At 54.0% G+C, this 27,864-nt stretch overlaps 11 protein-coding genes across 11 annotated transcripts; 3 read left to right on the forward strand and 8 right to left on the reverse strand.

Annotated features, from left to right (window-relative positions):
- Nucleotides 1-299: 299 nt before the first annotated feature.
- VC83_04475 (uncharacterized protein) lies at nucleotides 300-4,912 on the reverse strand (the record flags this gene model as incomplete). Its single annotated transcript, XM_024468106.1, has 2 exons — nucleotides 2,365-4,912; nucleotides 300-2,199 (listed from the first exon to the last, which is right to left on the reverse strand). Exons 1-2 carry the CDS (start codon nucleotides 4,290-4,292, stop codon nucleotides 300-302), a joined length of 3,828 nt encoding a protein of 1,275 aa, XP_024324534.1. The 5' UTR covers nucleotides 4,293-4,912.
- Nucleotides 4,913-6,418: 1,506 nt separating this feature from the next.
- On the reverse strand, nucleotides 6,419-6,778 carry VC83_04476 (uncharacterized protein; the record flags this gene model as incomplete). Its single annotated transcript, XM_024468107.1, has 1 exon — nucleotides 6,419-6,778. The coding sequence occupies one exon, from the start codon at nucleotides 6,776-6,778 to the stop codon at nucleotides 6,419-6,421; it is 360 nt and encodes a 119-aa protein (XP_024324535.1).
- A 420-nt stretch (nucleotides 6,779-7,198) lies between these two features.
- On the reverse strand, nucleotides 7,199-7,747 carry VC83_04477 (uncharacterized protein; the record flags this gene model as incomplete). Its single annotated transcript, XM_024468108.1, has 1 exon — nucleotides 7,199-7,747. One exon carries the CDS (start codon nucleotides 7,745-7,747, stop codon nucleotides 7,199-7,201), a length of 549 nt encoding a protein of 182 aa, XP_024324536.1.
- A 43-nt stretch (nucleotides 7,748-7,790) lies between these two features.
- On the reverse strand, nucleotides 7,791-8,447 carry VC83_04478 (uncharacterized protein; the record flags this gene model as incomplete). Its single annotated transcript, XM_024468109.1, has 1 exon — nucleotides 7,791-8,447. One exon carries the CDS (start codon nucleotides 8,445-8,447, stop codon nucleotides 7,791-7,793), a length of 657 nt encoding a protein of 218 aa, XP_024324527.1.
- Nucleotides 8,448-9,898: 1,451 nt separating this feature from the next.
- On the reverse strand, nucleotides 9,899-13,266 carry VC83_04479 (uncharacterized protein; the record flags this gene model as incomplete). Its single annotated transcript, XM_024468110.1, has 5 exons — nucleotides 9,899-10,690; nucleotides 10,806-12,388; nucleotides 12,449-12,742; nucleotides 12,809-12,946; nucleotides 13,123-13,266. The coding sequence occupies 5 exons, from the start codon at nucleotides 13,264-13,266 to the stop codon at nucleotides 10,180-10,182; spliced, it is 2,670 nt and encodes an 889-aa protein (XP_024324528.1). The 3' UTR covers nucleotides 9,899-10,179.
- On the reverse strand, nucleotides 12,696-16,001 carry VC83_04480 (uncharacterized protein). Its single transcript, XM_024468111.1, has 4 exons — nucleotides 15,435-16,001; nucleotides 13,123-15,258; nucleotides 12,809-12,946; nucleotides 12,696-12,742 (listed from the first exon to the last, which is right to left on the reverse strand). Exons 1-2 carry the CDS (start codon nucleotides 15,493-15,495, stop codon nucleotides 14,069-14,071), a joined length of 1,251 nt encoding a protein of 416 aa, XP_024324514.1. The 5' UTR covers nucleotides 15,496-16,001; the 3' UTR covers nucleotides 12,696-12,742; nucleotides 12,809-12,946; nucleotides 13,123-14,068.
- A 20-nt stretch (nucleotides 16,002-16,021) lies between these two features.
- VC83_04481 (uncharacterized protein) lies at nucleotides 16,022-19,034 on the reverse strand. Its single transcript, XM_024468112.1, has 7 exons — nucleotides 18,465-19,034; nucleotides 18,163-18,328; nucleotides 17,970-18,100; nucleotides 17,721-17,924; nucleotides 17,316-17,667; nucleotides 16,396-17,263; nucleotides 16,022-16,349 (listed from the first exon to the last, which is right to left on the reverse strand). Exons 1-7 carry the CDS (start codon nucleotides 18,800-18,802, stop codon nucleotides 16,204-16,206), a joined length of 2,205 nt encoding a protein of 734 aa, XP_024324354.1. The 5' UTR covers nucleotides 18,803-19,034; the 3' UTR covers nucleotides 16,022-16,203.
- Nucleotides 19,035-19,214: 180 nt separating this feature from the next.
- VC83_04482 (uncharacterized protein) lies at nucleotides 19,215-19,546 on the forward strand (the record flags this gene model as incomplete). Its single annotated transcript, XM_024468113.1, has 3 exons — nucleotides 19,215-19,222; nucleotides 19,276-19,403; nucleotides 19,461-19,546. The coding sequence occupies 3 exons, from the start codon at nucleotides 19,215-19,217 to the stop codon at nucleotides 19,544-19,546; spliced, it is 222 nt and encodes a 73-aa protein (XP_024324356.1).
- Nucleotides 19,547-19,935: 389 nt separating this feature from the next.
- VC83_04483 (uncharacterized protein) lies at nucleotides 19,936-22,247 on the reverse strand (the record flags this gene model as incomplete). Its single annotated transcript, XM_024468114.1, has 3 exons — nucleotides 19,936-20,553; nucleotides 20,608-21,164; nucleotides 21,215-22,247. 3 exons carry the CDS (start codon nucleotides 22,245-22,247, stop codon nucleotides 19,936-19,938), a joined length of 2,208 nt encoding a protein of 735 aa, XP_024324355.1.
- Nucleotides 22,248-22,537: 290 nt separating this feature from the next.
- Nucleotides 22,538-24,677, forward strand: NOP12 (Nucleolar protein 12). The gene is made up of 3 exons (XM_024468115.1): nucleotides 22,538-22,834; nucleotides 22,889-24,022; nucleotides 24,076-24,677. The coding sequence occupies exons 1-3, from the start codon at nucleotides 22,709-22,711 to the stop codon at nucleotides 24,586-24,588; spliced, it is 1,773 nt and encodes a 590-aa protein (XP_024324358.1). The 5' UTR covers nucleotides 22,538-22,708; the 3' UTR covers nucleotides 24,589-24,677.
- Nucleotides 24,678-25,814: 1,137 nt separating this feature from the next.
- On the forward strand, nucleotides 25,815-27,405 carry VC83_04485 (uncharacterized protein; the record flags this gene model as incomplete). Its single annotated transcript, XM_024468116.1, has 2 exons — nucleotides 25,815-26,745; nucleotides 26,794-27,405. The coding sequence occupies exons 1-2, from the start codon at nucleotides 26,299-26,301 to the stop codon at nucleotides 27,403-27,405; spliced, it is 1,059 nt and encodes a 352-aa protein (XP_024324357.1). The 5' UTR covers nucleotides 25,815-26,298.
- Nucleotides 27,406-27,864: the final 459 nt, after the last annotated feature.

A 27,864-nucleotide genomic window follows, 5' to 3' on the forward strand; every position in this document is an offset into this window, starting at 1 on the left:
AGTCGTCACACATTTCCTCTTCCGTAGGCGTGGGGGATGTGATTGGGGTAGACAGAGGGATGGTTATCGTAGCACCAACGATGCCGAGCCAGCGCGCACCGCAGCGCACCACTTCCACGTATTCCCCCAACCCCCCTCAGCGGAGCACTAAAAGCTCTCCTCCCCCTCCTCCACATCCACCCCCCCCACCCGCACCATCCCACCTGTCCCCCCTTCATCCCCTTCCCCATCCCCATCAATATCCCCCCCCACCTCCCCCAAAATCTCCCCCAAATACCTCCTCAAACTCCTCAACCCCCTCAAAAACCCTCTATCCGGCTCCCCCGGATGCCTCGGCGGACACCTCCTCCCCACCCCCCCCCAACCCCTCCATTCTCCGCCGTGACGCAGTTTGCGAAATCCGCTATCTTAAAGTCTATATCGCGACCTCTTCGGGGGGGTTGGTCGGGGTCAACGGTTGGTGGAGGTGGTGGTGCGCCATTCGCAGCAGCAGTTGCGGCGGCGGCTGCGGTGGCGGTAGAAGCAACAATCTCCTCCTCACTAGCCCCGTCATAAAACATCAACAAGCTCGCCGCATAGAACCTATACCCCTCCAACCCCCCAATCAGCACCTCCAACCTCCCAATCCTTTCCACAAGCCTCCTCACCCTCCTCCTCAGCTCCTCCTCCCCCCCCCTCTTTCCATCCCACAAAAACCGTCTCAACGCGCCCCTAAACCCCTCTCCCTCGGTGAGATCCCGACCGTAATACTTGTCTTGGAATATATACCCCTGGCTCTCACGATCCCACACCTGCAAGCCGCACACCCGCACACCGAGCGCGCGGGAGGTCGTAGCAGCGCATTTGCGGCGCTGGGAGGCTTGCTTGGCGGAGTCGGCGTCGACGCCGTATTGGCGGGTGCCCATTTTTAGGTCCATGATGCACGGTCTCCGCATCCCCGCTGTTAGGTCTTCCAGAAGCAGGAAATACTCCACGCGGGAATCCGGCTGCGTCTGCGTCTGCGCCTCCTTCGGGTTTGCGGGGCGCGGAAGGACAGGGAGTGGTGGTGGGGTAGGGGCATCGGTGGCAGTAGGAATAATATCTGTATCAACCGGATGTTCGACGATCATGTGGTGGGGTGGGTCCTGAATAATCGGCAGCGTCGGAAGAGAAGTCGTCGTCTGCAGCGTAGCGGGTATGACCACATCCGGGTCCATAGCAAACACATCCTCCTCCGCATCACCAGTATACCCCGGATCATCCGCCTCAGCGAAGTACTTCAGACTCCCCCTGTCCTGTCCCCCCTCCTCCGGCTTGCGGCGAAGTCCACCACTGCTATACCGTCTCTTCTTCTTCCCCTTCGGTGTCTCGACAGGGGCGACCGTTTCTGCTTCAGGAGCACTCGTGCCAATCTGCTCCGCGAACTCCTCTTCATCGCTCAATACGCCATTCTCCCCCTTCCTCGCCTCCGCAACGGCCTCACCGTGGGCACCGCCAGCACCCCCTCCAGGAGCGGTCGGAATAGCAACCCCCCTCCCCATCTTCGTCGGACTCCCCCCATCCACCCCGCCCCTCCTCAACGCCGCCGCCTTAATAGCCTGCATCCTCAGCGACACATCCTCCTCCCCCTCCCTCCCTCCCAGATTCAAATTCGAATCCGACGTCGTAGCCCTCAACACCGGCGGCACGGCTCTATGCGCCAAATCACGGCGTAGGTGATGCTGTCCCGGCTTCTTATGCGGCTGCACCTGCACCGGCTGTCGCAGGAACGCCTCGCCAAAGACCTCATAGCGGAGTTTGCGATTCACCGTCGTCGCGCCCCAGCTGACAGCATGGCGATCCGAAAGCGTCGGACGCTCCCCATTAACAGGCTCCGAGGTGCCGCGGCCCGGCTTGTGGTCGGGGGAGACGTGGATGTTGGAGTCGGAGAGGGATTTATACGGCGTCTCGGTGACCGGGATGGGGCCGCCTTGCATGAAGCTCTTGGGGATGATGTGGCGGTTATCCGCAAAGGTGACTGTAGGCGTCGCGATGGGGCCGGTGGCGAGGGACTGACTGATGACGCGGGGACGAATGCCGTTTGTGTCGCCGAGAGAGGGTAAGGTGCCGTTCTGGGAGGCTGTTGCTTTGGCGGCGCTGAGCTCGGCGGCGCCGGCGTTTTTGATGGTTGGTTTGCGCTTGAGTTGTTTCTCGAAGGTGACGTTTAGGACGCCGATGTACCTAAATTACGAATAATCCCATTAGCACACACGCTCTCCAACGCACGCACACGAACAACAAGGCGGTGTGCAAGAGCGTGTCTTCTGGGGCTCAGCTTCAAGCCGCCAGCAGCGTGGGGGGCACTGGGGAGGACCGGGCGGGTGAGTAAATAAAAAGAAAACATACCTCGGCATGAACTTCAACAGCGCAGGATGATAATGCTCAACCGTCTCGTAAAACTGATTCTCGCGATTATTCAACTGTTTACACACCGCGCGCTTCGAGAAGCGCCAGAGCGTCGTGTGGCCGCCGACTTGGTGTTTATATGGGATGAGCTCGATAGCCTCGAGCGGCCCGGCCGCCTTGGGGCTCGGCTGCTGCTGCGCCGAGTCCTGTGTCGGTGCGCGCTCGCGCGTCTTCACAGTGTACTCTTGCAATGACGGCCTCCGCTCCGTGGAAGTAATATCGACATCCTCACCCTGCTCCTGCGTGACAGGAACCTGTTCCTCACCCTCCGCAGACGGATAACTAGCATCGCTAGAACTAAGCCTATTACTCGACGTCTGCGAGAAGAATCCCGACGCCGACCTTGACTTCGGACTCACAAGCTCCGGCGACAAATTCGCCGGCGTAACATCCTGCTCCACCACCTCATGCGGCGCAACCTCATGCTCCACCAGCCACTGCTCCTCCTCCAATCCCCTCTCTCTGCGATCCTTCAACGGCTCCCGACACGGCGGCGTATTATGCGGAGACTCATCCCCCGGCTCTCGCGACGACTGATGCGGCACAAACAGCGCGGACGAGATCTTCTCCTCGCTGGACTCCTCGTCCGAGTTCGGCGACTCGATGCGCGGCTTCTCGTCGCCCGAGGTGGCCGGCGCCGTGCTGTCGTCGGAGGGCACGCTGATGCTCAGATCGGCGGTGGATTGGCGCTCGGAGTCGGTGAGGGGGATGCTGTTGGAGAAGGAGGAGCCTTTGGTGGCGGCGGGGGTGAGGTTGTGGCGGCTGCGGAGGTCGTCGAGGAGTTGTGCGGGGAGTGTGTTTTGTCGCTCTGGTCGCCGCGGTGGCTCGTCGGATTTCCTGGTTGTGTTCGCTCTGCTCATCCTCCCTGCGACAGCGTGATGCCGCGAGGTCGGTGGCGTGGTGCTCGTCGGTTCAGCTACCGGTAAATCAAAATAGCTGTCCGACACATCCTCCGCAGGAGTCTGCTCAATAGACCCAGCAATAGGAGACAACTTCTCCTCCCCCTTCGTCTGCGCCTCCCCAGCACCCTCCCCAGCCGCCCCCTTCTCATCCCTCAACCGACTCCTCCTCGCCGTCTCATCCGGCAACCCCTCCTTAAACAACCTCACACTATGACTCGACTTCCGACTGCGACTATTATGCGTCTCCCCCGCCAGCGCCTGCGTAATCGACTTCTCCACCTGCCCATCCTCTCCCGGACTGAGCGCCTCATCGCCAATACTCCACGCCATTCCCGCGCCTGGCATCCTCTGCCCATCCCTCCAGCTGCGGTAATCGGCTCTAAACCCCTCCGTCGGCGGGCGCTCCGAGATGTCCCCCGGCGCGATCCCCTCGCCGTCGGTAGCGGGTCGCGTATACGTATACCCCGTGTCGCCTGGGTTCGTCATTGCACCTCCGCTGACGTCTCGCTGCGCTAAGCTCGCCGTGGTGGTGCCCATCTTCTCGCGCGAGGTGCGCTCCAGCGAGTTGCCGCGCACGCGCATGAAGGCGCGGTGGTCGTGCAGCAGCGCGTTAACGCTGCTAATATTCATATCATGTAAATTATACCTCGCCGCCTGTTGCGGCAGCGAGAGCGGGCGCATCGTCTGCGCCGCCATATCTTTCGTTTCTCTCGGCAAGTGTTCCCGTTGCGCCCTATTCAGCAGCGCGTCGTCCCCTACCGCAGCGTCGGCGTTCACAGCACCATCCGCCGTCGTCTCGTCCACCTCGTACGTCGGGGCGAGCAATTTCGTCAGTGGACTCGACGAGGTGGCGCGGCGCTGAGGGAGGAGTCCACGGGACGAGTTCCCCGCGGCAGCGGCGGGGGGCCGGGCGCCATTTTGTACGCCGCCCGGGGCGTGGGCGGGCTCCGAGAGGGGCTTCGCCATGGGGGGCGCATCTAAGGGCCGTGTGGCGGATTGGTTCGTCGGCGGGCTTGCGCGGGTGTTTGGTGCGTGTTGCTGTGTTGGTCTGGGAGCGTGTTTCGTGGGGACTGGGTGCTGGCAGGAGGGGGCTGCTCAGTCACGTTCGTGGCGTGGATCGGCTGTAGTTATGGGCTCGCTGGCTCCTCGGGTGGGTGCCCGGTTCTTGGGGTTACACGGTACACGTGCACGCTGTGCTGGAGCTCTCTCGCTCTCGGGTCTCTTAGGGTTCCCGTGGTCTCGCCAGCTCTCGAGGAGGCGATATGGGCGGGATGGGGAAGGAGCGAGAGATAGAGGTGGGAAGTGGAAGTGGCGGTGGGAGAGCAGCAATCAATCTGTGTCAATCAAAGAAAAGCCGATGTAGCGTCTGTACGTTCTGTAGTCGGTACCTCTGTGTCGTCTGTGTCTCCCTGTCGTGTCTGACTGTACTGTACTCCGTACCTGCGCAAAGCTGTTCCCGTTCCCTGTTCTTCTTCACAGTAGTCGTATAGGGTAGGTCCGAATAGGATCGATGTGCAGCGGTGGTGGGCGCAATAATGTAGATCGTGGTACCCTCGTCGATGTAAGCTCTCTGCGTGGGTTTTTGCAGATCGAAGGGAGATGAAACGCGGTAGTGAGGCTTTTTCGGTGGTTTTTGGTGGTTGTCGGTGGTGGTTGGTGGTTGTTGGTGGGTTGAGGGTTGCGGTGGGTAGGTTGTTGTTAGTGAGTGGTGGCTTGGGTGGTAGCGGGGGATGTTTAGTGGGTGGTTGGGTGCTAGACGGGGATGTTTAGTGGGTGGTTGGGTGCTAGACGGGGATGTTTAGTGGGTGGTTGGGTGCTAGACGGGGATGTTTAGTGGGTGGTTGGGTGCTAGACGGGGATATTTAGTGGGTGGTTGGGTGCTAGACGGGGATGTTTAGTGGGTGGTTGGGTGCTAGACGGGGATGTTTAGTGGTGGTTGGGTGCTAGACGGGGATGTTTAGTGGGTGGTTGGGGGGTTGATTGGGGTAGATTGGGGTAGATTGGGGTAGATTGGGGTAGATTGGGGTAGGAGGAGAGTACCAGTACGGGCAATACAGACGAATGAAGACGCGACGTGGACGAGGTGAATGTCGAGATGGGAAGTCTAGAAGTATAATCCACTCCAGCTTCACAATTACCAGATTAGGCCATCATCAACCATCACATCACCCCCCTCCTCCCCGTCCATTCCCTCCTTGTCCTCCCTCCCTCTTCCTCCCTCTCCCTTCCTCCCTCTCCCTTCCTCCTCTCCCTTCCTCCTCTCCCGTCCTCCTCTCCCTTCCTCCTCTCCCTTCCTCCTCTCCCTTCCTCCTCTCCCTTCCTCCAACCCTACTACGATCCCTAACGCCTCTTGGATTTCAACTACACTTCAACCACAGTACTCACCACCATCTACACTACAATACAACACCAACACCGCCTCTAACCCCCGTCCCACCAATCGATCCAGAACGTGGCTCCCTCCCTCCCGCTTACCCGCCTCCCTCCCCACCACTTACGCCCGCCATGACATACACATACATACTCACCTCACCGACTCTCTTCCTTACTAAACAGATTGATAAGACAGCTTACCGAGTACAGACCGACACTCCATGGTCCTGTCTTGGAAGTCGACGTAGTGCCACCACGTCTATAGCTACGACACGCCAGCACCTTCAAGCCCGAAGCTTGCTTTCAGGTATGTATGTATGTGTATAGGGCATATATCATAGTATGTTATGTGTATAGGGCATATATCATAAAAATCTATCCATATTGTGACATTCTATATAACCAGCCATCTATCTCTACCCATCCCATCCAGTTCAGAGCCCAACCTCGGAACCCATCAATGAGCAGAGCAGCCCCCAGGTTTCTCGGGTTCAGGTTCAATAACCTACATATCACCTCCACCCAACCCAAAAATCCCTCAACCTCCCAAGTATCCCTGACCAACTCACCACCTCACTCTTTCTTCTCCCCCTCCCACCCCTCCTCCCCAATCAACTCCTCCCTACTCCCCGCCCTCCCCCTCTCCCTCTTCTCCCCCCTCTCTCCCTCTCCTTCTCCCCGTTCCCCACAACTAGGCACCTCCGGGATCCCGCCAAATGTTACCCCTCGCCCGCCCCAGCAAGCTCACTCATCTGCACTCCACTCCTGCCAACCTGTGCCTCCAAATCCCCCGGCGACACCGCCTCCTTACTCCTCCTCCCAAACAACCCCCCCTCCTTACTCCTACTCCTCACACTCCCACTCTCTCTACTCCCCGTCCTCCCAAGACTCGCTCCATCCCCACCACCGCCACCACTTCTCCTCCCCCCCTCCTTCTCTTCCTCATCTTCCGCTTCAGCTTCGCGGAACGACACAGGGACGCGCACCTTCGGCTTATCATAAATATCCCCCATATCCGCCCCACTACTAATCCCACTCATCCCCAACGAGAAATCAACCTTCTTACTCATCTGTCCCATACTCTCCTTCCTCTGATCCCGGCGACCCTCGCACTCCCAGCCCTGGTACTCCCGCGCTGCCGCAGAATCGAAGGATAACTGCCAAGCTTTGTCGGCACCTCAGGGATCGTCGATGGGTGAGAGGGAGATTGAGAGGCGCTGGTGTGGGAGCGGACGGGGATGGGTCTGGAGCCGGTGTGCGAGCTGGGGGAGAAGGGGTGCTCGACGGTAGGGGTGCGAGGACATGTAGACGGAGGCTTCTGGGTTTGGGCCAGCCCAAGTGCGGCGGGGGCCTTCGATGCCGAGGTCTGGGGGGTGTTAGTTTTTGTTATTGGGGAAATGGGGGAGAGGGTGTGAGGGGGAAAAGTGGGAGGAGGGGGAAGGGGCGAAAGAGGGGGGTATGATGAACCTTGCATAGCAACCATCAGCGCGCAGATGAATTTATTCCGTCTCTGCAGACGCCTGCCAGTTACTCTTATAAAAGAAGACAACATTCTTACTAGTGCTGTACGCCTCATACACCGTCTTCAGCTCCGTCAGAATATTATTCTGATGCTCCCTACTCTCCGTCCCCACAGACTCCAACAGCGCCACCCTCAACCCCTCCAACTGCTCAATCGTCGTCCCAAACTTCATCGTCACCGGCACCGCCTCCGCGAGTCCACCGCTGCGGCGCTGGTTCAGTATGAACAGCGTATTCAAGTAGCTGTTAGGCGCCTGCACGACGTGTCCTTCCGCCTTCTTGAACTCGGTGAATAAGAGCGCAATCTCCTTGACGAAGTAATCATCCCCTAACCCCATCGCCCCCGTATTCCCGTAAATCGTAACACGATCCCCGACATCAAAGGGGTGCTTAATGAACACAAACAGATCATCTAGCTTCCCCACCACCGAATCCAGATCCCTCAACGACGCCGTAATAGTCTTGCGCCCGCGCCCGATCTCCACGCACACTGCCTCCAGCTCCTCCATACTGATATCGCCATTCATATCCTTATCGAATATCCCGAACGCCGCATCCGCCTCATTATAATCAAACGCCGGCGCCAGTCCTCATCCGCCACCGTCTCAGCGCCGTGCTACTGAGGATCTGATTAACGACCTGCTGCGGCTGTGCGGTTGATTCAACCTCGCGCCCGGCAAAGTCACCCGCTGCTCGACCCGCGACGTTGCCGACGCGGTTGAAGCCCTGTTTTACGCCCTTGCCGGCTTTGTTGATGTATTTCAAGGGGTTTTGAGGCCGGTGGCTTCGTCGGAGGGGGAGGGGGCTTCGAACTCGGAGTCCTTTCATTACGATTTTCTCGCGCGAGTAGACGTATAGTTTCACGAGGCTGCTGGTTTGGAATTTGTTGATCTCGGTGCGGTCGGCGTAGGTGCGGGGGTGGAAGCTGATGGCGATGAGTTGGATGATGGTTTTCTTGATGAAGTTGAGCGTGGCGCAGACGAAGATGGAGATGATTACTTTGTTCATCGTTTTCTCCCAGCCGCGCGTTGTTTTGTCGCCGTTGGAGTGGTGGTTCACCATCGTGGGGATGGGGACTTCCAGCTGCCTGGCCATGTCTCGCCACACCTTCTCGGAGTTGGTGAAGATGGTGGCGATGAGACCCACGGGGTATGGGATGCACTTGGCAATGATCCGGCCCAGCCAGAGCATAAGCCAGAAAATCTCAAGCCAGATACAAAACCACATCAGCCTGACGTCTCCCACCGTAGCATCTTTGAACAGGACCGAGGAGCAGCGGGATCAGCAGAACCAGCGCAACAGGCGTGATATAGGAGAGATACCGCACGATGAAGCTCGACTGGTGGACTTTGATAAACATCTTTGCCAGCCGGGTCGCCGGTTTGGCCGGCGACCTTGGTCTGCTCGTACACCGGGGTGGTGCCGATATCAAATTCGTCCGCCGGCTCGGTTTTCACCCTCGACCTTGTCCGGGCGAGGGGTCTGGTCCTCGACAGGGTCTCAGAGTGTCTTTCTCTTTTTTTCTCCTCGTTCGCCTGGTTGACCATCGACTCGGCCTTCAGCATCTCGAGCTCGTCATCGAGCTGCTGGGACTGCTTCTGCTCGAACGGTGATATCGGCAAGCCCACCCGGGTATGGAGGCGTTCCGGGCCCCTGTCATAGCTCGTATGTACATGCAGCTTGTTCTTGTCGATATACTCATCCCCGGAATCGTCGTCTACCGTGCTCTCCGCATCAGAAGGGCGGCGTCGCCTTGGCGTATCCGGATCGACGAGCGGTTGCGCGCCTTCGTCCAAAATAGAAACCTCACACTAGGCCACATTGAAGGGGTAACTGGTTGGCCGTGCAAGTTGACCCAGGGGAGGCCGAGAATCACATATGGAGATGGGAGGCGCCAATTAGGTCGAGAAGGAGGGAGGGAGAGCGGTACAGTGGGTTTTGGATGGGGAAGAAAGGATGGAGATATGGAGATAGAAGATTGAACGGGGCGGAAAAGTGGATATAGGAGGAGCACTACGACATCTAGTGTTCAAACGGGGTGCCTCACTAGGAACCCACCAACTGATGCCGAACGGGGTTCAGAGCAAGATAAGGAAAAGTCCAGACCGGAGGCTGTACAAGTTATGATTTAGGATTTACCTCGGTGAGACATGAGAACAGGACGGCGATCGCGCGGGAGGGCGGCGGTAAGACGAGCTATACATACATAGGATATCACACAATAAGACCAGGGCCAGGATCTCCGTGGCAAAGCGGTCGAAAATTGTTTATTTTAATCCCTACCCAACCGACGTGGAAGTTGGTACTTGGGTATGGGTGCTGGATATGTTGGAAGGCAGGTAAGTTGCTTGCTGTTCATAGTGACGTCGGATTCTGATATCTCCTCGTAAATAAGCCTGAGCTCTCCAACATGTTTTTGTGCTTGTAACTTGACTTACAAGGATTTATACGCAATTATATGCACTTTATATACCCATTTTGCGTCACCTGCATCCCGTCTCCCCATAGATTTTCATCATCGTCGTGCAAATAAGAGTGTTGGATACTAACTGCTTGTGGGATTCCGATGGGGTCGTTATGAACGACGGGCGGAACGAAACGGAAACGCCTGCTTCTGTGCCGCGCGCTCTGCATCTTGGCGCAGGGAGATCTTCGGCAGAGAGTGTCCTTTTTAATCTGGGATTTTAATTTGTATTGCAATTTATATTACTACAGCATCCGTACAGCATACTCGTACGAGTAAGTGAGTCTATGTTGTAAAGATATCAACAAAATGCTGCTTTAGCCAGAGTGCGGGTTCACCTGGAAGCTAATCTCTCGATCACGTGTATTCTTAATCTCTTGTCTAATTTACGCATGAAGGTAATTCATGGACAGCCTCCCATCATCACACGAGACACCATAGCCTCTATGAGAAAGAAGCAGTAGACAAATCCCTCTAGCTAACCCCACCATCATCCTACCAGCCCACTCCCCTTCCCTCCTTGCCCCACGTCTTCTTCTCCTCCCTCTTCCTCCTCTCCTCCCCCCTCAACACCTCCCCAAACGGATTCGTATTCCACCCCCCCACCCCCTCCATCCCCTTCACCACCGCCGCCGCCGTCCCAACCACCTCCTCCACCCGGTTCTTCAAGTCGTCCCCCCACCCCATCCTCTCCCCCCCAACCTCAATCTCCTCAGCAAGCATCCCCTCCCATCCCTTCCCGCTAAGGCTCACCTCGAACCAGCGCGCCTCCTGGTCAGTTTCTCCTCTTCCGGGGCGCGTGGAGGCGCGGTAGACGATTTGGCCGGAGGGAGTGTGGCCGACGCGCTCGACGAGTAGGTCGTGCATTTCGGTGATGTGGAGGAGGACGAGGGTGGTGGTGCTGGTGTAGGTGCATTTGCGTGCGATGCGGATGGTGGGGAAGGAGAGGGCATGGGGGGCAGGGAGGGTGAAGGAGAGGGTTAGGTTTGTGATGTCTGTGTTAGGTCTGTCGGAAAGAAAGAAAAAAGAGTTAGCTGTGCTCTCAACTTTGTAGGCTTCCACGACCAAAAATACTGTGGGATAAGGAAGAGGGGTGAAATGGGAAAAAGGGGAGAACTCACGGAACATAAAGCCCCTCTACCAACTCCTCCGCCCACTCCTTATACTCACCACCCACCTCCTGTCTCCCCGTCGCACAAACCTTAAAATCCCACACGCGCTTAAGGCAATGCACCCACGTCTCTCCCAAACACCCCTCCCGCGTCTCACACTTCCAGCGAAACGTCTCCGCATCAACCGTCACCATAAACTTGCCCTCCTCTCCCTCACCACCTCCCTCTCTCGGATCCACGCAAGAAAATTGATACTCAATCCCCCACTTCGGCGTTTTCCCCCAAAACCGCCCATCCTGCTCAAATAACTTCATCCCAACAATCGCCTCCACATCCCCCGCCTCCTCAGTAACAAGTGTAGTCATATCCGCTCTACGTCCCCCCTCAAGCCACCTCGCCATCCTCCTCTTCTCCACGATACCCGCTGCTCCGCGGGCATCAGACTCGGAAAGCTGTAACGCGTCGTGGGCGATCCAGATTCGTCCGATCTTCACCTCGAGTTTGGCGCTGCCACGCCAGCCGCGAAGGGCCTGTAGGACCGGCACGGTGGCGGTGTGGAGGGAGGTGACGAAGTGAGTGCTTAGGAGGGAGGGGGGAGCGGCAGGCACGAAGGTGTTTCCGACCCAGTGGCCTTTTGAGGTGGAGGCGGCGTGGAGGTTTATGGTGTGGTGGTAGGTGCGGGTTGAGGGTTCGGAGGTGGTTTGGAGGGTTTCGATGAGGGGCTCGATGAGTGGTTGTGGAGAACCTGTGGTTGGTTTGGGGAGGTCAGAGGGTGGTTTGACGGGGTTAGTTGGTGCGCGAGGTACAGTGGGCGCGGCGAGTGTGGTGGATTGGAGGGAAAAGGGTTGCATGGTGAAAGAGAGGTTGTCTTCGATGTCCATGTCGAGGAGGGACCTGCGTTGGGGAGCTGGGCCTCGAGCTAGGGGTTCGAATAGACGTCTGAGGTGCGGTGGTATGGTGTTCATGGCAGTCGCAGCCTGGACTGGTGAGACGCCAGCGTTCTGCTTCTTCGAATCCCCATTGAAAGTTGTCCCAGTGATCTTATCTGCCTGGATACTCCCACCAACCTTCTCCTTCACAGGCGAAATCAAACCCTTCTCCTCACTCGCAACATCCTCCGGCACCGTCCCATTCTCCTCAACATCCCTCACCCAAACCACAATTTTAGCTTTCTTCTCAAGCTCAATATCCCCCTCCGCCTCCTCGCCCTCTACCTGCTCCACGTCCTCAATCACTCCCACCAACGGATCCACATCTCCCTTCCCAGCAAACTTATGCTTCGCAAACACCTTATACTCCGCCCCCTTCTGCGCCTCAATAGTCAGCGGATCCGGTTTCTTCGGCAACGGCAAAGGGCGAAGACCACGACGGTTTTCGTTGTAGATGGCACAGCGAAGGATGGCGGATTTGGAGAGGGCTAGGTAGGGACTATTGAGCGTGGGAGGATAGGCGGAGATGTCGAGGAGGGTGTTTTCATAGAGGTCGAGGGCGTGGATTACTTTTAAGGGAGTGGGGATGGGAGCGTATTCGGTGTGCTCTTCGGCGTAGAAGAGGTGGGCTTGGTTGGCGAAAGGGTTGTTGAATAGGGGGACCTAGGGAATGGTTAGTGACAGTTAGTGGTGCGGGGTGGGAAAGGGGAAGGGGGGGCTTACCTCGTAGTCTCGAACTTTATCGAGCTTTAGGATTGCACGATGGCAAGTTTCCTGGTCGGGGCCGACAATTTTAATTATTCTCAACTCAGAGTTATACGTCAGAGTACACTCAGTGAGTTGCCCAATCTTCCCCAGCAGCTTAGTACCAAAGACACCACCGAGCTGCTCAATCCTTGGGCATGACCACTCCGTCTTCATGAACCCCTGAAGCAAGACCTCGTCTTGAGCTTCCTTGATCGCACTACGCACTCCAAAGGGGATCGGTCCGATCTTCGTGGCCAGAGTGCTCTCCTTCTATAAGAGAGTGTGGGTTAGTCATGCCATGCACATGTCAAGATCACACTTTGTAGGACAACTCACCTTAACAGTTGGCCCAACCTGTTCCTTGAGGAAGGCGTCAATCACCCGGGAGAACATGGTATACACAATCGCCTTCTCCGCTGGCAGACAGTCGATCTTGAAGAAGTGCTTGTCATGGTCGTAGCTCAGTCGTGCAGTCTGCCAGGTCGCATTGTTAGTCTGATATGCATAACTGCAGTTAAACCGGGGTATCCCCGCTTTGATATACGGGTACGGGGTACGGGGTTCGGGGATCAAAGATCGGGGTTCGGGGATGGCATATAAACAGAACTAGATCTGGGGATAGGGTGAGAAAGGAGAGGGAATGAACTCACAAGTCCAAGACCTTCAATTGCAATGGTAAAGTTGACCTCCAGCTGGTCCTTCGCAGCAGGAGTGACAGTCCAGGGACTGGTATAGTAGAATACAGCTGGGGCTGTCCCCTGGTACTGTGAGGAGAAGGAATCGTAATGTGACATTGTTGGGGATCTTGTGGGGACAAAGACCCTCCGGCGAGATTGCAGAAGTATAAGCGTATATATAAGCCTGCAAGTATCAAAAGTAGGAGTTGATGTAACAGAATTGCAAAATCAGGTGTTGAGAAAGGTCAACCTGTGTTTTGTGAATTTTGGAGGTGATGGAGGAGGTGAAATACCAGGGCAACAGAACAAGCCCATAAGCATTGTGGTAGTTTGCTTGAAGGGACTGAGGCGACAAGGCATATACAGAATGTCTAAGAGGGCAACAAAGGACAAAGAAATAGAGAACAAAGAAATGCAACAGACAAAGAAAAATGGCTTGAGACTAGAAAATCGATTTATACAGTACTGTGGGGGCAGAACCACTCCATCCCCCTAGAGCTGCTACATTATTTAAGAAGCTAATCAAAGCTGTATTAAAAATTGAGAACAACACACATATAGAAAAATAAAGCCATTAAACAGACGGGTATACACACAGGATTGAAATAAAGTACGGCAAAAGCCTATCCATCCTTGCCAACTTGTTATAAACGCCAACGATGCCTGCCTGCCGCCCAAGGGTTCCCATATCTGCTAGGTAGTAGGTCCCGTATCTGTCGTCTCCCTCTCCATTACCAGTGCCTAGCCAATCCGCCACACTATGCTGTATGCTGTTCTATAGTAGTCGTTAAAAAGTCCCCCTTCGTTTGGAATTTCATTATCCTTTCCAAGTGTGTGTGGTGTTGTAAGTTCCCTATGTGCCGTCGTTACAAAACAAAACTCCCGTCGTTAAAAAGGTTCCATTAGAGTCCCCCCCCCTTCAATCTGCGCCCCTGTTCTTGTTGACCCCGAGCGCCCACTTTAGCTTGTGGAGCGCCTCCTTCGTCTCGGCGAGGGTTTCTTCATTAGCCTTCTCCTGCGCGCGTGCCTTAGTCCTGATACCAGCAAGCGAGGCATCCTGCTCATCCCTATGCGCCTTCGACGTCTCAGCAATTGTTTTATTCTCGTCTTGCAAACGCGCCAGGTTCTCCCGTTGCTCATTGCAGAGCTGTTGCAGCGCATCCAGACGTTCGCCATCACGTAACCGCTCCTGCACCAGCCCGGTGATCTCGCCGCCCAGCTTGCGCACCGTACGGTCGACCACCTCGCCTTGCTCCTTCCAGTGGTTCGTCAGTGCCTTATAGCGACCTTCCATTAGCAGCGCATAGTTGGCCGCCTCATCGACTTTCTGTTTCGACTCGATCTCCAGCCTCTCCATCGCCTCGCACCACGTGCGCTCCCGGTCAACAGCTTCGTCGGCCCGGCGTTTCTCGGCGTCGATATGGTTCTTGATATCCGCAAGCTGTCTCTCACGCTTCTTGAGTAGAGTCTTGTTGATGGCGGCGTCGTGAAGGCGGCCCTCATAGTCGGTTTCTATGACGTTGATGCGCTCCTCGGTCATCTTGACGGCTTGGCGCGCTTCTTCGAGGTGCAGTCGCTCGATCTGGAGGTCCCGCTTTAACATGTCGTTCTCCCCCATCAGGCGCTCGATGACTCGTCCACTCTTTCCGAGATTAGCACGGCCTACGGCGGAACTCCATTGCCCGTTCGGCGTCGAGCCGTTGCTGCCGCCACCGTTGTCCTCGGCGATGGGGATGTTGGGGGGATAGTTCTTGGTGCCACCAAATTCGGCGGATATCATTCGCACAGACGAAACCCGAGGTATTCCCAAGCGCGAGTCCACCGGCGTGGAGGGTGTGGCATTGGGTCGGTTTTCAGTGTTGGTTCCATTTCCTCCAGGACCGGCATTGTTATTCCCACCACCTCTCTGCTTTTCGACTTTCATAGAGTCCATCGACGGGTTAGAAGAAGGTTTGGATAAAGGTTGGCCAACATCATCGTCGTCTTTGTTCGTCACTAGCTTCACGCTATTCATGGCTGCGGCAGACATTGGTGACAGTGATCTTGAATGAGCATCGACAGGGCGGGCAATTGAATCTTCTCGAAGGCCCCTGCGGGAGGTGTCTGTATCTGTTTTTTGTTAGGAACACGATCAGGTAGTGCCAACTGCATGGATTGACACGCCTAGACGTCATTTGTGGGAATTAATTCAGGGTCGCAATTCTAGGGGACCTCTTCGCCCGAGATCTCAGGCGCGAAGGATTAACAGGCAACGTGGTGGCAAGTCAGCGAGGCTTCAAGCTTACTTTGATCTGGCAACCCGTGTTTATGAATCGGTACTGGCCCTTGGGGATATTCTCGACCCATGGCTCATCTCGCCAGCTCCTCAAATAAATAATATGTACGCCTCACACAGTCTCAACAGCGATCCAACAAACAAAGAGCAGCAGGAGTAGTAATATGGAAACCAGAACGTAACGAGTGACTGGCAATATACGCAGAACGAAGCGCTTCTATGAGAGATCGAGATATGGTACAGAAATTGGCGGCGATCGCGTTGAAGGTCGCTCGCCTCAATTATACACTTCCCCTGGCCCTGGTTCCACTGTTACCCGCGTTTCATAAATTGTCCATGCCTTACGAACGCGGCTGTGGCCGCATCATTGCTGACTGGGCAACGACAGCCCTATCAATCCGCATCGAGAAGATGTTTTGGATGAAACGAAACAGATTTGGCAAATTTGCGGAGGTAATGCTTGAAGGGTTTAAGATCGATCCACACCAATGCGCTTATTTTAATGGTTGTAGAAAATACATGGTACAGGTTGCGCGTCGTGTTGTCACATAATTGCGGTGTACATGAGAGACAGGAGAGTACTATCATATCAATGATCTTTGCCATTCTGCCAACTCCTTATTCGTACACCTCTTGGCACAGGTATCTACCTAACGGGATTGCTCCGCCCTCATAATTCCCCCCAAAAAACGCCGTTCTAATGCTTTAACCAACATCCCTATTGTCCCAAGCCTTGCACAATGCCAGTACAGATGCACGAATGGGTATCCCCATCTTACTCAGGCCGTTAACGGCACTCCGTTCTTTCCTTCAGACCCGGCGATCAGTTTTGATTCACTGTCCTCCTTTGTGTCGCTGTTTCGCTCAATAAATCCAGGGCGCCATTTGGTCAGGTATTTGGCTGCCATTGGCTTGGCATCGTCATCTGTCAAATGTTAGATAAACATAACGTGTAGTTTAAATATACTTACAAGTCCGCCATACATCCTCCACGGCATCCAAGGCAATCTCTCGCACTGGGGGTCGCATCATGACGAGGTATAGTAGACTAGTCAAGGCCAGATTGACCATAGCGGGATCACGGCATAACCCCTTCACCCTTTCGAGCATCTCGGCCGTGAGCCTTGGGATCTCGCCGAGAAATCTCGTCAGAACTTTATCGCGAGCGTCGAGATATGGCATCATCCCATCCAGCACCCGAATCACCCATTTGTCGTAGTGGCTTGTTGTAACTGCTCCAGCCTTCTCCTGGATCTGATCGTTGTACCACTCCTCGCATAGCCAAGCAACGGCCGTCTCAATCCGATGCCTAAAATCCTCAAGAACGTATAGGTAGAGTGCATCCCGGATATTATCACCGAGAGTCACCTTCGCCTCGCCAACTTCTGATTTTACTACACCTGTAGTATCTTCCAAGCCGGCCGGTGCGCGAGTTGCCAAGCGCGTCACAATTGTGACCCATGCCTCCCTATCGTATGTGCTGGCCGCAAGGCGGTTGATTCCAGCTTTACTCTTCTTCAATGCAGGGTCCTCGAGCGTTTGCATCACTGAGAAGACACGCGCAACTGTATTTTTCCCATTCTCCATCACTTCTTCGCTGGTGAGAGCTTGCGGTTCTGGCATCTTAAACGGCCCCAGCGCCACAACCGGAGGCCGATCTGGCGACTCTTCCGGCGGGGCATTGTCGAGTTTGTTCAATATTTGCTCTGTATCCTCTGCCGCCTCGAAGTCGGGCTCGTAATCGTCGTCGTCTTCTTCCACACCAAGCGGTGCTGTATCTGGGTTCAATTGTGAAATTGTAGTCTGAGTTCCGAAAGATTCGAATCGATCGCGGACACCCTGAAATCGTAGTTAGTTACTGGCCAATATCTATATAGCAAGCATGACTTACTTTAATGGCTTGCTTCAAAAGACCCTCATCCAGCTGTGACATGAGAGCCACTCCAATCGACGCAACCAATTCTTCCGGTATTTGTGAGACATCAAATACCAACCCTTTGTCCTGTGTGATTGTGAACAACTCCGCGATGGTATGTGGTCCTGGACTGAACGGCGGAATGACGAGGTTCATTATTGGAGCGGCAACAGCAGCTCCAAGCTTCTGTCGTTTGGCAGAGTCGTTCCCGTCCACCAGCTCAGGGGGACCGCGCTTCCTGTGGGCTTCATCGAATATCTCAGTTCGTGACCTGATGAGCCGCTCGACATATTGCTGAATGCGTAGGGCCATGGGGCCTTGGGGATCACTACACCAGTCAGTATATCCTGACACATATCGGGCATTGTGAGTCTAGCATACCGTTTGTGAACATGCATGAGCAATATCCGTGTTGTCTTCTCCATGGATTTCGCCATCACACGGAGTTTGGACGTCATGGGCGAGTTTGCGAGCTTAAGGGGATTGAAGTTCAATATGGCATGGAGGATTTTATTGGCAATTGCCGGGCGAGCACGGATGAGGATGGAGAGGGAGTTTAGGGTGGCATCAATGAGTACAGCATCACTAATAACTTAGCAAGACAGTTTCTGAAGAGCGAGGGGAACTTACGTCGGGTTCTCGTGAAGCACTCCAAGCATTCTATCCAGCAGCCCAGATGCTTCAGCCTCAAGATTTCGTTGGGGTATCAATGCGTGATTTGCCGGCACCAATGCGAGGGATATGTCGAGTGGATCACCGTGCTGTGAGAATAATATCAGTGAATGAACCAAGAGACCTGTAGGGTGTCTGAATGTGCACTTACTCTTCCATCTCCATCTGGTGGTGCTGTTTGAGCCAGAACCACTCTTTGTGAGAATTTGATACAGCATATTCTGATTCCTGGAGGGGCGGTATCCCAGATTCGAAGGATTCTGGTCTTGATGGCTGCCATCTTCTCCCACGTTGGTTTGTCATATAGATTATTGATTCTAAGACAGACCGTTATCAGACGAGCTTCATCAACATGGGCATGACAAGAACGTGCTAGGTAGAGCCATGAGGGTAGGAACAATCATGTCAAATTCCACAGCAAATGCTGGGCTAAGTCAAGGGGGGTATACATACATCCAGCGGAGGACAAAGGGGTATATACTAGCTGCGGTCTGAACGACGCTCTTCACAACCGCAGGGTCTTCGTTGACATTCTCGATCATAGACTTCAGGTTCTCCAGGACGATCAGACTCAGTGTCTCCTTCTGACTGGAAGATACGGTTGGATTTGAGAAGGTTTCGGCCAAGAAGTCCGCGCCCCATCTGCGTAATTCTACTCTGGCCGTGGGTCCAATGATCGGAAGTATGCCTTGTATAATCTGAGGATAGTAGTTGCCGTCGCCCAGTACAAGATTTCGCGCAGCATCAAGTTGGCTCAGCTGGTCGCTGACAGATAGAGTAGGCGCTGCCATCGCTGCTACATGGAACTATGCGATTGAGTCAAGGGGATGTTGAAAGAGCCAAGGAGGGTCGTAGAAGATGTTCAGGGAAATGTTGTCGCTGTCGGGTTGGACAATGCCGATGTCGCTTGCATGCTGTATTCAAGTACCATGAAATAGTATATTCCCCGGGTGTCTACGTGTTATACCACCTTGTTGCTGATTGTTGATTATTCTTTTGATGGAAAACGAAGTTGTTTGGAGGACGTGACGTGAAGTTGCAGTGCAAGTGTAACAAGATGCGGCTCAAGCTATGACCATCATAATTCTGAATGGGCGCTAGCGTGAAAGTGGGTCTACTTGCATCGCCGCCGCCAAAGTTCACTTGCCTTGTGCCGAAGTATGGTATGGATGTTTCTTGTCAGCCCTCGTAAATAAAGTCAAGATGCCGATGTACGTTCATTCCAAAGTCCGCGAATTCGATTATTTACTAATGCCTTCTGCAGCATTCCCAAGTCGTCATATTATGACAAGAACTACAAACAGTCCCCGGCTTTGATTCGGGCGAGGCGGCCGTATCTCATCAAGAATATGCTCACCGGCGTTGGCATCTTTGCTTTCACTATAGGAGTCTGTATGTTTACCCCTCCTTAATTGCTACGATACCCAGATTACTGACAATCGCCCTCAGATGCTCTCACGATCAGAGCCGTTGCGCAAGACGAGTTCGAAGACGTTATCGTCCCCGACGCCCCGAAGAAGACGACACCCCAATAGGATAGGAAAATATTGTAACAATAGGCGCTTAAGGGTTTACTTTCCCAATTTACGAGGAAGAATGAAAGTCGCGGAATGGGAGCGGGCATTGGGGGTGACACATTTTACGATGGCTCAGGAGCGAACAAAGATTATATTTCTCTCCAACGTGAGCGAGTGGAATCTCAACTTCATTGTACTACTATCAGTATAAACCAGAGCATGTACAGAATAACCTGATGTACAGTGTATATAATTTCATGGCGTCATAATTCGCCTTACCGTCCCAACCTATGCAGGGTATCCATCTCCATTAGTGCAATAAACCCCTACAAAAGAAAAAAGAAACCTTGCTCTATACTCCACGCTAATTGCCAAATGTGAATCGCACCCAATGAGGGGAATTAGAATTAGAACCTCCCGTTCGTGACTGTCGCCGGCTGTTCGCGTTTGACTCCGACCCCTCCCTCATATGAGAACTCGTGCAGGGCTTCTTGCGGTCGAGGCGGACTGATTAAGGGCGGGTGTGAAGCCTCTGGTCCAGCCTCCATGTTTTGACGGTTCTCGTGAGGCTTGGACTGTTCGTTAACGGCCGCTGGTAGCCTGCTCTGCTCTAGTAGAATCGACGGCCGCCGACTCCCAAGTGGAGAAGGTCCCATCTTTTGTGGTTGTGGTGCATTATTGAAAGTGCTTATCTGACCCCTTCCGGCGCCTTGAGGTTGAGAGATCCCTGAGAAGGTTCCAGATACAGGAAGTCCGCCAGCCTGCTGGTGTGTCTGCCGACGCGGCTGTTGCCCCACTGCCATCGAGAAGGGGCTACCTGTTCTTGGGCCCTGCTGGGCAGGTGATTGGCGCTGGAGAAGGTGCACATGAGACGGATGCTGCGGGTTGGCCCAGGGAGTTTGTTCAATAAACTGTTCTTCGGCTGGTTTCAAAGCAGCTGCTGACGCCGCAGCACGCATCGCGGCAATGTCTTGTAGCTGTAAACTTGGCTGCGCTCGCTGTTGGGGCTGTTTTTGGCTGGATTTCTATTCACATGTCAGTACACATATAAACAAAGGTTGGCTAGATGCCAAACTTACGCCCATCTTCTTGAAGTCATCTTCCAGCTCCGTGGAAGTTGCTGGAGCCATTGCTGGAGCTGCTGGAAAGCCTCGGTATTTCGCAATGCCCGAGAGGACCGACACTTCTAGGTTATACGCATATTGATCCCGAACCTGGTCTTCTTTCTTCGTCGTATATCTTAACGCGTAGTCGTTCACGCTTGAGCCATGCGCTCGCCTGTCGTGTTGGATCTCATACCACTGTTTACCCAGAAGCTCGAGTTTCTGCTCGCGAATTTCTCGCACTTCTTGGTAGAACTGTGACAATATTTGTGCTCGTTTTCCAACTGCAGACTTTTCTATGGTTTCTCGTGTGTAATCGGCGCGTCGCATCTCTATCCTCAGCTTCTCGTCTCTTCGCGCATCAATGCAGTGCATCATGGCCAGGTATTCTGGGTGTATTGGTGGGTCTTGCTTCAACATCCATTCTTCATAGTTGAGTTTCGCCAGTCGGTCTTCGTGTAATCGATCTCTGAATGATGAAAAATGTCGCTCTATATCCGTCAATTGCTCTAGAGCTATGTGCTTTCTCTCCTCTGTTTATAATCGTCAGCTCGTTCACAGCACAGTGCATGAATAAACTCACGTTCTTCTTCGTCCCTCAGGGCAGCCTCTGCATCATCAGCTTCAACCTCTGCATGATCCTCTTCTCCTTCATCGCTGACAGCTTTTACGGCGTGCTTGTCGGCGGGCTCGTTGGCTTCGCCTGCCGCTACCTCCTTGCCATTGACGGTGCTCTTCCGCCGCCTCTTGCTCGTTCGTAACTCTTCCGCGGTCTCTACACGGTCCTCCAATTCTTCATCAACGTGTAGTTTTTCTTTCTGGTCGGGATGCTCAGCGTCCTCGTCTTCTTCCTGCCCATCAACACTTTCGGCGTCGGACAAATCTCCACTAACGGGATTTGGTGTATCCTCGTCGCCTCGCGCAGATGCATTCTCATCAATGGCAGAGTCATCGCCAGGTGGTTGCACGGATCCAGTGCGCTTCCTGAGAGGTTCGCGGGTGTCGGTCGCATCGGCTGAGTCGACATCCAGTAATTGCGACCGCTTCCTCTTCTTATTTGTGAGATCGAATGCGTGCATGATATCTTTTGGCTGTGCTATAGACTCTTCCAGCTGTGCTGTTGCGGCTGCGGCGTCATCAGCGGCGTCTGCGACAGCTTCTTCTTCTGCTGCAGTTTTTGGCGAATCTGGGAGCGACAGTTCATCGTCAGAAATATCGCCCGGTGCGTTATCCTCTTCATCGGACTCCTCGTCTTCATCCTCCTCAGCTCCATATTGACCGTGCAGATTTGACGAAGCCCGTTCGAAAGTGTGACCCTCTGTGTGCGAGTTCAAAACGACGTCTTTGTGTGTGCGCTTCTTATCGGGCGAAACATCTAGTCGCTCTGTTTCTGCTTCAGAGTCGTTGTCTTCTTCCTCCTCATCTTCTTCTTCTTCGCTTGCTTCGTCTGATTCCATATCATCGTCGAGACCATCCTGCCCGTCATCTTGGTCGACGTCTTGCTCGATGTCGCTCAAGCTGCTCGAGCCATCCCCCAGGTCACTCTGGGCATCTTCTGCGTGCTGGAGGTTATCTGGGAGAGGCAGATCACCTTGACTCTCTATAGCAACGCTCATCTTGCGCTCAACTTGCTTTGGGTACCTCTGTGCCTGTAGCTCGAATGCGCATTCACATTGAGGATGTGCCCGTTTGTCGATTCAGTGCGCGTCAACGGGGTTGAAGCAGTTAGTCGAGAGGCAATAGGCCCGATAGAAATATGATTGCTTGTTGACTTTGAGTTCAGTAGAAAAGCACAGAGCTTAAGATAATGTATTCCGCTGTTATTGCCAGCTGAAAGGCATGAAAAGGCAGTAAACGATCGAGATTTGACTCCTCAAGAAAGTAACGGTGCGGGCATGGCCAAACTGTCTACCGCGAGCAATCGGCAATACTCACGCTAGCACCGGCGATCGCCGTGACGCTTTGACCATCCAAAAATTATTGAGAGTTTCTTTTAGATTGTGAATTTGATATCAGAAATTCACTTTTCCGCAGAAAACCAAGACAACTTCACTTCTTTCAGCTCAATTATTTCACAATGGGCAAAAAATCACGCGAAAGCAATGGTGCATCCAAAGAGAGCAAGCCTGCCAAGGCTCCAAAATCCCTAGTCGCAGTTGAGGCAGCCGTAGACCCTACGCTGGCCGCTCTTTTTGCTTCAAGTGTACGTTTTTACTGACATGTACCGTGCATTATCAACTAACTAATATTTCTGTAGGCTGGCCCTGTACAAGTGCCACCAAAAAGCCGTTATGAAGAAGCACCGCCACCAAGCAAAAAACGAGCCGCTGTCGAGCAGGACGAGGAGTCCGACCTTGAAGAAGACGAGGAAGATGAGGGAGACGACCAAGAGTTAAGCAGTGTGGATGGCGACCTCGAAGATGAAGGCCTGGACGGCTTGTCGGACGACGACGAAGAATCGTCAGACGATGGCGGCGCACCACTCAACCCATTGGAGGCAGCTGAAGATAAGGCTCCCCGCAAACGCAAGCGCGATAACAAGGAGGAGGACCTGGAGGGGAAATACCTGTCGAAACTGGCCAAAGAAGAAGAGAAAGAAGAGGCTGAGCGGAAAGCTGAGCGCAAACTGAAGCGCCAAAAGCTCCTGGTGGAGCAGGGCGAGCAAAGCTCGGAAGACGAGGATGAGGAGATGGCAGACGCAGAGGACGCGGATAGTGACGAAGAGAAGCCGAAAACCCGCCAAACTCCAAAGGACGTACCGATGCATGAATCCCTTACCGTCGATAAGGAAACCTCGGAACTGGAGAAGGCGGCTCGCACAGTCTTCCTTGCCAACGTTTCAACCAATGCAATCACCGACAAGAAGGCCAAGAAGACGTTGATGGATCACATGGGCTCTTTCATTGACGACCTGCCACCGCCTTTGGATGGCAGTCCGAAGCCCAAGGTTGAATCCATCCGCTTCAGATCCACCGCCTACGAAAGCACGCTCCCCAAGAAAGCCTCATTCGCCACCAAGGCCCTGATGGCAGCAACAACGAAGAGCACAAACGCCTACGTCGTATACACCTCCTCCTTCGCCGCCCGCGAGGCCGCCAAGAGGCTCAATTCCACAGTGGTCCTTGACCGCCACCTGAGAGTCGACGGCGTTGCGCATCCCGCGAAGACCGACCATCGTCGCTGCGTCTTTGTCGGAAACCTCGGCTTCGTCGACGACGAGAGCATGATGGACGAGGGCGATGAGACCCAGAGAAAGCGCTCCAAGATCCCCTCGGACATTGAGGAGGGTCTGTGGAGGCAATTCGGCAAGGCTGGAGAGGTGGAGAGCGTGCGTGTTGTCCGCGATGAAAAGACCCGTGTCGGCAAAGGCTTCGCATATGTTCAATTCAAAGTAAGTCCCCACCCCAACCATCCACACATGTGAACAAATCTAACCGCTCCCAGGATGCCAACGCCGTCGAAGCAGCACTCCTCTTCAACGAGAAGAAATTCCCACCCATGCTCCCCCGCGTCCTGCGCGTCACCCGCGCCAAGGCCATGAAAAAGACTGCCAACGCACAGAAGCGCGAGTCCGCACCTCGTCCTACCATTAAGGGCCCCAACAACCCAAACAACGTAGTCATCTACAACCCAAAGATGTCAGCGCAGCAGCAGTCGCTGCAGGGGCGTGCGGGCAAGCTTCTAGGACGTGCTGGGGCGGCGCAATTCAGGAAGCGTGAGGAGGGTGGGAAGAGTCAGGAGAGAACTGGTGGGGTGGGACAGGCTGTTGCGGCGGGGATTAAGGGACCGGAGGCGTTTATTTTCGAGGGGTATAGGGCTAGTTCGAAGAGTGGGAAGCCGAAGGATCTTAAGTTGGGTGGGAAGAATGTTAAGGGGAAGGGGAGGCCGAAGACGAGGAGTAGCCAGAGAGCGAGCGATTGGAAGAAGACTGGGGGAAAGAAGGCTCCGAAGCCGTAGTATAGTGGTATATATGGGTGGGGAGTACTGTATAAATGATCATGATACCATTACGGAGTCCAATATACACCATCAGTTACCACGCCTTTAATCATTTTGCAACAGCCCCTGCCAACCTTTCAAATCTGCAGCGGGGTGCATATCACGCTATGGTATGCTTCAAGCTCGGTCGAGCAAAAATTCTCTTGACAACAACTTGGTAGACCGAACTTTCCACACAACTACCATGGTCTACGAACCACTCACTTAGAAGCCTTGATGTCCCCGTGCAACAAAACAGTTCAGTGCAACGTCACTAATAGAAGAAGAGCTAGCTTAGTTTAAGTTCCCTTATATGACTATCAAGAAGTGAAATTAACGGTAGCCAATTGACACGACACTATCCGCAATCGATGTAGGGTTGTTTGAAAGAGCACAACTAAGACATCGTAGTACTATACAGCTTTTAGAGGATCTAGACTGCCCTATAGCAAAAAGAGCCCCAGGCTGGATCGTTCTTTTACGGCCAGAAGAGCTGGGATTTCCATAGTACCTGCAGGTTTGCTGCGGTTTTGGTTTATCCAAGTAGATACCTGGACGTTGAGGACATCCATAGATATTTCACTGTGAGAGCACTCCTGGGGCTGCGAAAGACTTTGGGCTACCCCCTCGAGAACATCTAGCACCGATACTGAACCAACCACAGTTCCATCAATGCGTCCTACGAAGCATATGTCAGGTTCGTTGTAGTGTAGCGGCCGCTCCAGTCCGAGATATAGAAGCCTAGTGTTGCTCCTTCGTTTGTGAGCCGATGCATTGTGGTGTTTTCACGAAGCTGGCTCTGCAAGGCACCGAGTAGTTCAGCGGCTCCATCAAATAGCTGTGGCGCGAGATAATCCATAAAAAGCGTAACAGCAGTATCATTCATAACCACCCTCATGCGCCAAGGCTCATATTGTACAACCGATGATCTTGGTGATTCGATCGCCACCAAATGCAGATTGGCTGGTCGGGATCTCGCAACGAACAGGCCCGTGTTCGCTGGTCAGTATATGGAAAACCGCATTTTGGAGCTGGAAGTCCTCTTTGAAGAGGCAGCGGGGGCCTGTCCATATTGTTATCCCCAGTTCAGCTGGCAAACCGCGTCATTAACTTAGTGTTATAATGTTGTTCGTTGGTGTTGGTGGTTCCTTCCGTATTTGTGGAGGGTATATAAATCTCGTTACCCGTTAAATTTTCGGCTGTGATGGTCATCTGGTAAGGAACTACATTTGCACTATCTCACCACTCTGTTCTATCCCATCACATGGTGTCCGGTTCGAACGCTGTGGTGGCCCCCAACTCGTGTCGGTAACGCACGATTGCTTGTGGGGTCCTAAGCAATGAAAGACAATCTTGAGGGAGGTTTCACTCTGCAGAGGATCTTTCACCGTGGCGTGGCGAGTGGGATTGCACCAGTAATGGGTGAGTGGTGAGAAGCGCATCGGATGTGGTGACTTATATTTTTTAGTTTTTAGTTGTTAGTTTTTATTTATTGTATTTTTTCTGGTTATATCGCCTATCGACTGTGTACCTACCAAGCCTCGCCTAACAGCCATAACTAGTTAGTGCATAACTAGTTAGTGTACCTGACTGCGAGATTGCCGATAAGGATAAGGCCTTTATCCTCAAGCAGGGATCAGATTAATAACTTTTCTCACATCAAACTACCCCCACCACATAACCACCACAATGTCCTCCTTCGCCTTCTCCTTCGGCGGCGACGACATAGAAGAAACAACCGACGATCTCACCAACCTATCCCTTTCCCCCCCACCCCCCGCAGAAACCGGCACCCTCTCCCCTCGCCGCGCCTCGTCCGCCTTCCCCGTCGGCAACCAACCCCTCCTCCCCGCCACCTCACACTCCCTGTCCTCCCTCCTCACCGGGCTGCCTAGTAAAATCGCATACAGCACCCTCCCCATCACTGTCGATGGCGCAACGACCATCGCCCTCCCGCGGCGCGAGCTCTGGGATGTACGCGTCCAGTTGATGGCTGAGGATGAGGAGGTTGGGCTCGGGAGCGCAGATGTCAAGACGGGGATTTATGAGGGGGGATTTAAGAGTTGGGAGAGTAGCGTGGATTTGGTGCGCGAGTTGGCTGGGGAGGGGTTGAAGGGCCGGAGGAGGTTTTTAGAGGTATGTTTGTCACGTGGATGAGGGGAGAGTGGTGCTGATAGCAGATAGCTTGGATGCGGTACTGCGCTGCCTAGTTTGGCGATCTTGCAACGGCATCTTGAGAAGGAGGTGAAGAAGGGGAAACTGGAACTCGGCTTCGCGGACTACAACCCCAGCGTCCTGCGACTGGTTACTGTCCCGAATATCCTCCTCACCTGGGCAGCATTACGCACCACCCCCGACGACGCCGAGCCCTTCGAAGAGGAAGGCGAGCTCGACATCGACGAGGACCTCATCAGAGAATTTACCACTGCCCTCACCACACAGAGTGTAACACTCTCCTTCTTCTCCGGCGCCTGGGGCACTGAATTCGCAACGCTCGTCGAAGCTGCGCCCCGCGATACGAGCGCCGAGCTGCTGGTATTGGCTGCGGAGACAATATACTCGCCGGCCGCGCTGGAGAGTTTTGCGGAGGTGCTGATGAGGATTTTGGGAACGGAGAATGGGGGTGGGGCGATGGTGGGCGCGAAGAAGGTGTATTTTGGAGTTGGGGGGTCGATGGAGGATTTTGTTGTTAGGGTGGAGGGGTTGGGGGGTGTGGTGGGGAGGATTAGGGAGGAGGAGGAGGGGGTGAGGAGGGAGGTTGTTATGGTTAGGACAAAGGAGGAGACGAAGGCTTGAAGTTTGTGGGTGAAGATACATGATCTGGAGTCGGAGTAGATCTGGGCTGGCGCGGAGAGCCCACCAGCAACAGCTATATAATAATATACGATAGCTTTGCTGGAAACTTACAGAGGCCCAAAATTGATGGAGTGGCTGAGTAAACCTCAGAAATTCCACTGCAATGTCGAACTTTGTGCTCCGAAGCTGGCACATGTGGATACCAATAGCATAATGAGGCATGTCGACGACTCATGTATGGTAATGCTTTGTTGGGGTCCAACAATGCCAAAATATGCCCAAGATACACGTCCAGCCCAACAGTAATCAACAGAGAGTTTACCATAAAATCTACACCGATATCACTGGACGTTCGATGCCCGAAGACATCAAAGGTGCAAATTCTGCGTGTAACAAACTGAGCTCTGATTATCCAATCTCATTCCAATAACGCCGCCGCAATGCTGTACAGACGAAATC

Source organism: Pseudogymnoascus destructans, assembly GCF_001641265.1.
Source record: "Pseudogymnoascus destructans isolate 20631-21 unplaced genomic scaffold scaffold_9, whole genome shotgun sequence".
In the NCBI taxonomy this organism is placed as follows: domain Eukaryota; kingdom Fungi; phylum Ascomycota; class Leotiomycetes; order Thelebolales; family Thelebolaceae; genus Pseudogymnoascus; species Pseudogymnoascus destructans.